The 12,163-nt window shown below is 40.7% G+C and overlaps 1 protein-coding gene across 2 annotated transcripts in view; it reads right to left on the bottom strand.

The window, feature by feature from the left end:
- The window catches only part of PTPN2 (protein tyrosine phosphatase, non-receptor type 2), a 50,722-nt gene that overhangs the window by 35,995 nt on the left and 2,564 nt on the right, over nt 1-12,163 (bottom strand). For both annotated transcript variants that reach the window (XM_019545622.1, XM_019545632.1), the window contains exons 2-3: nt 8,796-8,886; nt 325-425 (exon numbers count right to left, since the gene is read on the bottom strand). In XM_019545622.1, the coding sequence (XP_019401167.1) occupies nt 325-425; nt 8,796-8,886 (192 nt within the window). The remainder of the gene's footprint in view (nt 1-324; nt 426-8,795; nt 8,887-12,163) is intronic.

The following is a 12,163-nucleotide window of genomic DNA, read 5'->3' as shown; positions in this document are numbered from 1 at the left end:
AACCCCAGGCCCCAGGGGTTTCCTTGCATGCCTGAAGCAAGGGTTGTGTGTGGTGTGGGGGGCGGGGGTGCAGGAATCACCCCTGCAGCAATCCTTCAGTCCTGGGGTTGCATAGGGAACCACCATGAGTAAGAGGCTCTCAACTGGATACATGGGGCTCCCAGTTGCAGGAACTTGCTCATGTAGGGAAAACCTGATCCTGGGATTACTGGGAAAAAATACAGATTTGCTAATCAGTGCTGTGTCACTACTGCATCTATATATTTAAGTTGTTAATGTTCTACCTTCAGTGAGAACAAAGAAAGAAAGCTCCCTGTAACTTACCTGGGTTAAAATATAGTTTCTTTGAGCTTCTTCTGTTACTACTAAGCTGGCATTTATATAGTCATTCTCTGTGTTCAGCAGTTTTACACGGCTATGATCATCTAAAAAAATGAAACATATAAAATTAAAATATATCTACTTTTGTGAAATTCTTCGTAGTTAGCTGAACAACTGCCTCTAACTTTGTGCTGCACACAAACATAAAAAGGTGGTACATGTGTTAACTTCATAAATAAAATTCCACAGGTTTTCACACGTCACTTTGACAACAGTACCTGCTTTGCTGCCCTGACACATTCCATCAAAAAAAATACCTCTGGCATGTCAATCCTCTGAGCCACTTCTATCAAGAGCTGTAATTTTTCCTGTCAACGTTGTAAAAAGAAGTTTCCAAAATATGATATTTTCCTACAAGAATCCAACTCCAGCATTCAATCCTATATGAGTTAATATTTTTTAAGCATAAAATTATCAGAACACTAAGTTTCAGGTTTCTCTGTCAAGAAAGGTTTCATAATGGTTTAAAAGAAATATGATGTTAAACTGATTTAGCTGACCTGTGCAACTTTGTTCTGAATCATTTTAAGTGTTCATACACAACTTAGATCAATTTTGTAATTCACTGCTTAAGTTTTGAGAGCAATGAAAATGAGGAGATGAGGAGTAGTACACTACTTCAGAGCTGAAAACAAACAAAGAAGCAAACTAAAATGAAGCCTTAAAAATCAGCTGGCTTTTTGTTTCCAGAATACTGTAACTCCATCTGGTTTCTTCACTAAAAGGAATTTTAGAGTCTCTGTCTCTTCAGAGTTAACAGGACAATTTTAAAGCCAATCTTAAGACTGGTAAAAACAGAGTCTGGTTCGGTTTTAAAAAGGTTGCAATCTTAATTCAAGAGAGATTACTGCCCTCTCACAAATACACAAGGGGGCATGTCAAGGTCGCAACAGACCCCATTTTGCTAAATGTAAGGCAATTTGGTGGCCCTTAAATAAGACTATTTTACTTTTTAATACAAGGAAAGAGAACTTTGGGGTCATTCTCCAGCTCCCCTTTATCTGTAGGCTCTTTAGGGAATATTGCAGGAAACAGATGCATTGAAGATTGAGGTGATTTTTGTTTGTCTGCTTTTAGCTTTGTGAAAGCTAGAAAAAAAAAAATCTAAAACAGCATTGGTATTTCTATATTATGACAAAAGCATAACCAGAGTAGGTTTCTGTTTTTAAAAACTGCAAACACTTGTGTTAAGATACTATATACAAGAGCTTTTAAGAAAACTATTTACTGAATACATTTGCTTTTAAAGTAAATAACTCCTTACAGTAACTTGCCTTGACATGAAAGTGTTAATAAGGTTTCCTTTCATGTATCACTTTATCTGAAATGTTTCTGCTGGACAAAAACCAAAACCTCTGTAAATATTACATGTCATTTGCCAACAGGAAAAACCTAAGATCTTGTTATAGCAAATCACACATACCAGTACTAGTGTTCTCGGAAAGATGATGTCAGCAAGCGCTGTTAACAGTTTAATCACCCCACAGCAGCTGTATTATTTTAAATAGGAGATAACCAGCAAGACCCCAAAGAGGTTTTATGTTATAATATGCACATTTCACGGTTTCCACATTAGCGGTTATTTCTTTTTTAAAAAGCAAATCATTTAAAACGCACAAAAACTGCGCAATGCTTTTTTTTTAGAATGTGATAAAAAGAATCTTGGTACTCCCTCCAAGTACCAAAATGGTACTTCCCCCCTCCCCCCAAAATGACGTACAATCCTGAGACTATGATGTCCAGTAACTTAGCAGATAAATGCAAAAATAGGAATAGAGGGTTTTTTTTTTTTTATATATATATAAATCGCCTCTCCTTCCAAAGAGGACAGTTCCTGGAGGACACTATGACCTAGAAATCTCATTCAAGTTCTGGCTTGCTTTATTGAAATCAATGGAACGAACCCGGTTTTTTACAATGAATTAGTGATAACTCTCTCTCCAGTTTGTAAATCATTTCCAGTTATTATAGATTTTTTACCTTAAATAGATTATATCAATGGTAAAAATGAAAACTTAAAATTAAAACTCAGTTTTAATCAACTCCACTTCCATTATACAACAAGAAAAATCTATAGTTATAGCAACAGTTAGACAGGAAAATTAATGGTAGAATCTCTCTCTTCCAAAGTATGCCGTCTGAACAGGAAGTAGAAACAATGAAAAAAACTCAAACAAAAAAAAAAACAACAAAAAACCCCACACTTCTCATTCTGGCTCCTCTGAGTAAGAAGGCATGCATACCCAGAACAACCACAACTGAAATTAACAACCTCTTCTGTTACCCACTCTGGACAAAATCCTGACCCACTGAAATCCATGATAAAAATGCCATTGTCTTCAATGGTCAGTCCCTCTCCCTACTACATAAAATGATTTGCTTCTAGCATAGACTGAAGTGGAGAAGATCTGACACCTAGTATTATGGCATTCTTACAGCTGGTTAACAAAAAGGAGTTTTTCCAGAAGTGAAACCACTGTATAACTTTTAACAACTTTGTCTAAAAGTTTAGCCAGCATGCTTCTTGCTTACCAAAAACGGCACTATTAGCATCAAGGAAAGTAAAGTGCTGCTTTCTGGATTAGAGAAAAATATGAAGAAATACCTAGAAAACACTGATCCATCCCAGCTCCTTATCTGATACCCATTTGAGAGCTAGTCCGCTACTCCTCCAAGAGTAAAGTATAAATGATTAGCTGAAAGAGACCAAAGCTACTCGGTTCCAATACACTCCCAACAACAGTTTTAGAGATGTCTTAAGAGAAGGAAGGACTTATGGCCCAAAGGAAGGAACCACAACTGAAGAATAAGCAGTGCACAGGATCCTGCTTATACCGTACCATTTTATGACAATATGCTGAAAACCAGCAACTCTTCCCATTGACTTCAGAGGAATGTGTAAGTGCTTAGCATTTCTAAGGGGAGGGGAGGAGAAGCCATACAATCTAATACTAAAATTTATTTTCTATATCCTGGCAAATATCACACCTTTTTGAAACATCTTTCTTAGCTTATTCCCGTAGTGCTTATAGTGTAAGCTACCAATTTAAAAGAAAGACAGAAAAAAAAGAAAGAAAGAAAACATTTACATATAACATTACAACGTATGGCCATAGGAATCCACTTCTCAGCTTTTTATAATGAGGGTAGGCTGAAGTGAAGATGCCTATTTTTGGCATCCCATCATCCTACTCTGACCACTGACACTTAAGACTTGTAAAAGTGCTTCCAGTCAGAGACAGGAGAGTCAAGTCCCATTATAACCTAGCCCTTTAACTCTAAAGGAGAACTGAAGAATACTCCAAGATTTTTTTTTAAAGATTTCATTAGAGACATCAATTAAGAATTGTAGTCCAAAATGTTGTCTTCCCCCTAACAATGTGTTTTCTGAGAAATGGTTTCATCTGTCAGGAAATGACTGGCTCTCCTACTGAACTCAGTTGACACTTCAGATTGGCTTCCTGTTTCAATACTACTATATAGTCAAAATATCCCTCTCTTTATTCTAAAGTAATTACATTAGCAATCAAAATCAAGAGTAGATATTTTCTATCAGCATCAGAAAATGCTAGCATTATTTTAAAGCTTTTTCAAGGCTAAGTTATTTATCAAGCAAAACTGGATGCAAATTAATAAAAAAATCCATAACATAGTACATTATTGCAAACTGTATTTAAGGGAAGATTCAAATGGGTTTGAATTGCTTATGTTTTAAACTGTCAATGGGGATTATCTTTTACCTTTGTTTCTATCTGGATATTTAAAACATGCTTCCTCTGCAACAACAAGAGAAACTTCAAGGCATATAACATGTTACAAAGCCCAATGAAGTCAACAGAAAGACTAACTTTAGTGGTTTGGATCAGACTTGTGCCTCATGTTTTCATCATCTTTTTCCTCAAAGCTATCAGTACTTTTCTGTCAGATCCCAATATTCATAAATATATGTGGCAACAGGTTTCACTGCTTATAGCCTAGATGGGTGTTAATATCGCATATTGGATATAGTGGGAAGGTATATCTATATTATATCTAATCTTTATTTTTCATTTCTCTCAGAAATTAGGTCTCTCTTCACTTGCAATTACTCCACAGCATTGCCATGCCAAAGTTCACAACAGCATAGAAGCTAGGATTCATTTGTCCAGTAAATGAATACCTTAAATAATAACCTAGAAAACTAAAAGATTTCCAACCCAGAATGACGTGTACTTCCCTAACGAACAAGTTCAGATACCCAATAGGGAGTTGGAAGGCCTTTTTTTAAAAAAAAAACCCCTATTAACTGTTAATGAAACTTCTTTATTTTTTTTAACTCAAATTGTTCAAATACCTTCTTACTGAAGATCTTGATAGCCAACGTTAAAGCAGCCACATTAACCATGAAGCATACTTCTTTTGAGTGCACTTAAGAGCAATGCTGCAAAGTGAAACACTCAAAAGGTACCAGGATTGAGGTTACTTTATATATACACATCCTGGCCCCTGTGTCTTATGAACAGGCCTTACCCCACAGTACAACAGGACTAAATTCAATAGAAGTAAGAAGTGTTGTGCAACAGACATGAGTTGTCAAGGAAATTACAGTTTACCCTACAAGCCTAAGAAGGCTTTTATTCCCACCTAATTCTCTTTCCCACAAATCTATGGCTCATATTTTAAAATAATGTTGCTGATTCTGGAGGATCTAATCAATATACACACACTGATTAGCATAAATCTAACACATTCCTTCTGAAGGAGTGCAGCTGTGACCGAGTATGCCTTAACTGGACTTGCACAACCTAAGAATTACCCCTTCTATAAAATAAAAAGGAAAAACAGTAAGTACCTTCCTCTTCCAGGAAGTCCATAAGGACTTGCTCAATGAGGTCTTTGAAGTACACAGTATAAAAGGCAGTCCCATCCTGGTTTCCACCTTAACACTCTCCCTTGGCCCCAATGGGTGGCTGCTACATCCCCCTTTTTTTTTTTTTAAAATCAACAGCTGTAATTTTTCCTGTCACCATTACAAAAAAAAAAGCGTCCCAAAAGTGTACTGTCCTACAAAAATTCAACTGCACTGAGGGCTAAGGTGGACAGCATTCAATCATACCAGTTAATTTTATGCTTAAAAAAAGAAGTATCAGAACACTAATTTTCAGGTTTCTCTGTCAAGAAAAGTTTAACATCATATCTTCTGTTAAACTATTGTGAAACCAATTTAGCTGACCTGGTGCAACTTTGTGTATGAACACTTGAAATGCTTCAAAACATAACCTGAATCTTAAAGTTCTGTGGGACATGGAAATAGACCCAGGTTAATCATGCAGGAAGGGATAAGGGAGTTAAGGGCTAGACAGCAGATTCAGGGCAGGTGAAATTTTAATCAAACAAATTACTACTCCTCGGCAGTTTGGTAATAAAAGTTCCAAAAGTTTCTGCTTATCATGAGACTGAGAGACACCTTTTCCAAAATCTACATCCATTCATAGGGACATTTAGGCATTTTTTTGAAAAAGGAGAATCAACAAAGCATTAGAAATTGTGCAAATAAATATTAATATTTTATACACGCATAGCTTCTTTAAGATCTTGCAGTACATAATAAAAATGAAGAATATAAATTTTTATGGAAGAAATAACACAAGAGTACTAAGGCCAAGATTTACCAGGCTACTGACGAAGAATGACCCAACTGGAGTGCTGAGCATGTGAAGTTATCACATTATTTTTGCTCTCTATAGGAAATGCAGGAGCTCAGAATTTCTTTGACTCAGACCCCAAGAGTCTCAGACTGCGTTCTCAAAATGAGTGTCTATTTATGAAAATCCTGGCCCAAGAATCTCATTCACTTGTGCTCTATTTCCAGTTTTGCCACTGAGACAATGAGTCCATACCTGCTAGCCTGAGGTCTATTACACTTGGTTAACTTGTGAGTCTCTGCTATTTTGAGAAATGTAAAATAAGGATCCTGGGAAGAAAGAATTTCCAACACACCTATAGACTGGGGGGTACCATTCCAAGGAGCACAACAGTGGAAAGAGATCTCGGAGTCCTGGCTGATCCACAAATGAACATAAGTCACCAGTGTGACAAGGTAATAAGCAAGGCTAACCACACTCTGTCTTGCATCAGCAGGAGCATCACAAGCAGGTCTAGGGAAACGATAATTCCCCTCTACGTGGCACTGGTGAGGCCACAGATGGAGTACTGTATTCAGTTTTGGGCGCCGCACTTCAAGAGGGATGTGGATAACCTTGAGAGGATTCAGAGAAAGGGTACTCGTATGGTTGAGGGCCTGCAGGTAAGACCCTACGAAGACAGACAGAGATCTGAATCTCTTCAGCCGCCGCAAGAAGAGGCTGAGAGGCAATCTTGTGGCTGCTTACAAACTCATGGGGGGGAGGGCAGCAGGAAATAGAGGACACTGTTTAACAGGGCACCCCTTGGGGTTACCATAAATAATGACCACAAACTGAAGAAGAACAGATTTAGATTGGACATAAGGAAGAAATTCTTTATGGTAGGGATTGCCAAAATATGGAACGGGCTTCCAAGGGAGATGGGTGCTTTCCCCTACCCTAGAGGTGTTCAAGAGGAAATTAGACAGGCATCTGGCTAGGGTTACTTAACCCCAGTGCTCTTTCCTGCCTGGAGCAGGGGTCAGACCCAACGATCTATCAGGTCCCTTCTGACTCTAGAAATCCATGAAATCTGTGATCTATAAATCATTAACTTATCTTACCCAGACTGCCTGCTCCAGTCTACTTGCCCTACCACCCAGAAGCAACAGCACCAGCCCAGCTGCCTGCCTGGCACACCATGCCGCACAGTGACTGCACACTTGGCACACCATGCTGCTCTGCACCCCTGCCAGACTCCAATCCAGGACTTTTGATCAACTAGCTGGGACAAGACTACAGAAGCTGGGAGTGTTCAGGTTTGCCTTGGGTGGATAGTCATTCAGTGCTAAATCCTCAAATGCGGGCAGTTTTTTGAAGCATAAGTTTAAGGGCAGTAAATTTAGCAGGTCAAAACTTAAATTTTCCTCAAAATTTAAAATGAAGCCAATTAAAGAAGTGAAACACCAAATTTTAAAGAATAAAATTCCCTTACACTATCTATCTCAATAAGTTAGCTTTTTGCTTTGTATTCCCTGCATCTCACACATACATAATGTCTCTTAATTCACCAATCACAGGATATGTTAAGCAGCATCAAATTTATTCCCACCAATATGCATTATAGTAGTTTATTTAGTTTATTTTTGTGGAAATTTTTTTATATACTATTTCACAATGCAAAGCATTCTAGGTTTTACATGCATTTAAAAATAAGCAAACGGGAAGTGGAAAGAAAGATGAGAACAAACTATTACCTCAGTATTGGGGGTGCACCGATAAAGATTTTCTTGGCAAGTACTGATAGCCAATTATTCACCAAGCATATTGGCTGATACTGATCCAATAACCAATTTACAGGAACGCAGCTGGGGAAAAACTTGGAGAACAGCACCCTGCAGGTAAGTCTGAGGATGGGCCAGATCAAGTCCCCCAACGTGAGAGGCTGCGGGCAGTGAATGCGACCCCAGGGCCAAGGCAGGGAATCAGTGGCCCAGCATTTAAAAATGGCAGTGGGGGCACTTGAATTAAAGCTCATCAAATGAGCTTTAGTTCAAGCACCACCCACCACCATTTTTAAGCATGGGGACACTTCTAACCAGAGCCAAGTGGACGAGGGCAGATGTGGACTGCCCACTGCAGGCTTGGGGCTCTCTACTCTGCTGCCTTTGCCCCGGGAGCCATGCACTGGCCATGCATCCCCTGCCCATCTGGCAGCAGGAAGCACAACTTGTCACCACCACCACTGCCAGATGGGCAAGGGACATGCAGCCAGTGTGTGGCTCCCAGGGCAGAAGAAGCAGGGTAGATAGCCCCAAGCCTACAGTGGTCAGCCCACATTCACTCTGTGCACAAATCCAGGGGGGGAACATGCCCTCCATGCCTCTCCCTGGGGTGTGAACAGCAGTAGTGGGGAGACATCTCCCTCCTCACCACCCCCCCACTCCAGGTTCTATTCACTGCCTTGGCTGGGCAGTGCCCCCAGCCCCTGCCCCACTCCCTCCCTCATCATGGGGACCTCAATCTGTCGGGCCCCCAGACTTACCTGCAGGGCGCTGCTCTCCATGTAGCCTAGCTGTATTCCTGGCCATGTCCATGCTGCAGGTGCACGCGTGCACACAGCATTGAGGGCCCTGGCCAGAGGGCACGTTATATTTATTGGCACATTATCAATTACACCGGCCAAAAAAAAAAAAGCTGATAGCCAATAGTGTTAATTTTCCTTTTATTGATGCCAGTCTGATATGGTGCCAATATATCTGTGCATCTCTACTCAGTATGCATTTGATTACATTGAAGCAATATACTTACACGGGCTGACATCTCTGTATCTATTTCGATTTCTGTTTTCCTGGTATTTTGCAACTCTATGAGGATGGTCGTTTGAGTTATGCCGAATTTCCTTAGAACAGCAAAAACACAAATTAATAATAATCTTTTAACATTTCACACAGCAAAATAAGTGCTTTGAAGCCAATTTTTAAATTAGAATCTTATAGCTCATCAGGGTTCCTCTTCACTCAAAAGTCAAATTATGGTTATAGAAGAGGTAAACTACTGAAATGTTATTTAGAACCATCAACTTTTTACACTTGTCTAGCTTGGGCAGCTAACAGTGCATGAACCACAGTCACATGTTTTGGTGAGCCTTTAGTGTAACTTGAAATGAGGGATGATCAGAGACTGTTTGCATACAGTCTTATGTACATAGTATACCATCCCAAAATAGGATTTAGGCAAAACTAATATTGGTATATTTGTAGTCCACTAAATAATGATACTCCTCTAAGACCTGGTAAAGCTTCTCTCCTATGGCAATAAATCTGTCAAGATAACTATACCTGGTAACTTCAATGCCTAGAGAAGCAACCTGGCAATAGGACATCCAGAAAAATGACAAACTAACCACTAGGGGACAATGGCTGTTTGTTGGATCAAATAACATAGCTCATCATACCTACAACCTGTTTGAGCTGCTCCATGTTGGAGGACTATTTCCATTACTCCAACTGTTAATTCTATCAATGTGATAGAACACGGGGTCCCCAGAGCAGAAGGGAAATATACTGATGGCTTGCCAGTAGAAATGTACATGTCCTAGAAGTCTCTAGAGGGTTTGGAAAGAGAACACTTTTATTTAATAAACTACATTAATAAGGAAGTATGAGAGAGATTATTATGCCTTGGACCAATGATGGATATTTGGGGCCACTGTTTCACAAGCTTCAAATTCAAAGGCAACCAGGACTGGCAGCTTCAACTAATGTAGACAACAAGGGGGCTATCTAAATGGTACGAGCCAGCACCATATACACACAGCCAAGCTGTGGGTCGCTAATTGGCTGGAGGGCCGCACCCAGAGAGTGGTTTTAGATGGGTCATTTTCAACCTGGAGGGATGTGGGCAGTGGGGTTCCCCAGGGCTCGGTCCTACACTGTTCAACATCTTCATCAGCAACTTGGACAAGTGTGTGAAAAGCACCTTGTTCAAATTTGCAGACAACACTAAGATGTGGGGAGAAGTGGCCACACTAGAGGAGAGGGACAAGCTCCAATCAGATCTGGACAGGTTACAGGGGTGGGCGGATGAGAACAGGATGGGTTTCAATACAGACAAGTACAAGGTATTCCACCTGGGGAGGAAGAACCAGCAGCATACCTACAGGCTGGGGAAATCCCTTCTCGTCAGCAGAGGCAGAAAAGGATCTTCGACTCCAAGATGAACATGGGCCGACAAATGTGGGAACACGGTCAGGAAGGCTAACCACATCTTGTCATGCATTCATAGATGCATCACGAGCAGGTCCAAGGAGATGATCCTCCCCCTCTATGTGACATTGGTCAGGGCTGCAGTTGGAGTACTGCGTCCAGTTCTGGGTGCTGCACTTCAAGAGGGATGTGGACAACATGGAGAGGGTCCAGAGGAGGGCCACTCACATGATATGGGGCAGCAGGGCAGGCCCTACAAGGGGAGGCTACAAGACCTGAACCTATTCAGCCTCCACAAGAGAAGGCTGAGAGGGGATCTGGTAGCTGTCTACAAACTGACCAAGGGGGACCAGCAGGCAATGGGAGAGTTCCTGTTCCCCCCAAGCACTACCAGGAGTAATGAGGAATAACAGCCATAAGTTGATGGAGAGTAGATTCAGGCTAGATATCAGGAGTCACTACTTCACAGTCAGTGCAGCTAGGATCTGCAACCAACTTCCAAGGGAAGTGGTGCTGTCTCCTATCCTGGGGTCTTCAAAAGGAGGCCAGATAGACATGTAGCCAGGGTCATTTTACCCCAGCATTCTTTCCTGCCCATGGCAGGGGGATTGGACTTGATCTGCTCAGGTCCCTTCTGACCCTACCAACTATAAAACGATGAAACTAAGCTAGCCCTGCACAAACTAACTTGATAACCAGAAGCAATAGAGAGGTGTTCATGGCGAGCTTGGGTAATCTCTGACAGAACTGAAAAACCACTGGCAGATAACAGCTCCCGACAGAGTCTCAACACACCATAAAGACCCTTAAGTAGTCTTATTCTGTTCTTGTTCTGGGAGGTAAAGAAAAAAAAGTTTTACTTTAATAGCATCTTATTTCTACCTTGTCTCAGTCTTTCACATAGATGTTGTAATACCCCTCAAAAATGCTCTATGTTCCCCTTATTCAGCTTCACCTCCAAAGCCAATTATTCTGTGTAGAGGTGCACTGATATATCAGTGGCATATCAGATCAGCACCAATAAAAGGAAAATTAACATTATCAGCAACTGGCCTTTTTTGGCCTGATGATGTCACCAATAAATGCCATATGCATGCATGCAGCCACAGCATGCACTGGCCAGGAGTGCAGCCCTGCAACTTGGGGAGCAGTTTTCTGCCAGTAAATAATCTGTGGAGGGGAAGTGACATTGGGGGAGGGGAATAGGGGGGAAGGAACAGATCAAAGCCCCCACAGTGAAGGAAGGAGTGGGGCAGGGGCAGACACTGCCCAACAAAGGCAGTGAACGCAACTCCGCTGGCAGTGAGACGGAGCTGCGGGAGGCTCATCCAGGGAGTGTGGAGGTGGGGCAGTTATCCACTGCTGCGCTCACCACAGGGAGAAGCAGGAGGGGTATAACCTCCCATCCACTTGTGTGCGCAGGCCAAGAAAGTCTTTATCAGTGCACCCCTAATTCTGGGTCTTGCCTCCTTTGGTCTCCTGCAATCTACATTCCCTACCACCTTACAAAAAAAACCAAACCAAACCTGCAAAAAAATCTTTCTACAAAATTTTTTTTTTGCTCTTACTGAAGACAGGACTTGAATAAGTACTTTAATAAAGTTTATAGTTCCATAGAACTGGGATTGTTTTGCAAATATTATGTCACTTTATCTGCAGTGACACTTTATACAAGAAATACAATTAAGAATTTTAGTTTTGGAGTGTAGGACTGAAATTTGTGGAAGCTTACTGAAAACACTTCATAAGTATTCAACTTGTATGTGTGTGCAAAGTCAAACAAAAATCTACATCTATTAAAACTACATAATCTATCTGAAATCAGACTAGAAAAATCTATAGTTTTAAACTATAAGGTTTGCAGAGCTCTTAATGTTTAAATTTTTAATCCACGTTCATTTTAATAAAACTGAGAGGATTTGTGAAAAGTAACTTGATTTAGAGAGGCAATCTGGACACGAGTTGTGCTTT

The sequence above is a fragment of the Crocodylus porosus genome, unplaced genomic scaffold (genome assembly GCF_001723895.1).
Source record: "Crocodylus porosus isolate Cpor-Errol unplaced genomic scaffold, CroPor_comp1, whole genome shotgun sequence".
In the NCBI taxonomy this organism is placed as follows: domain Eukaryota; kingdom Metazoa; phylum Chordata; order Crocodylia; family Crocodylidae; genus Crocodylus; species Crocodylus porosus.
The sequence above is the reverse complement of the archived record's forward strand: the minus strand, read 5'-3'. Positions and strand labels throughout refer to the sequence as shown.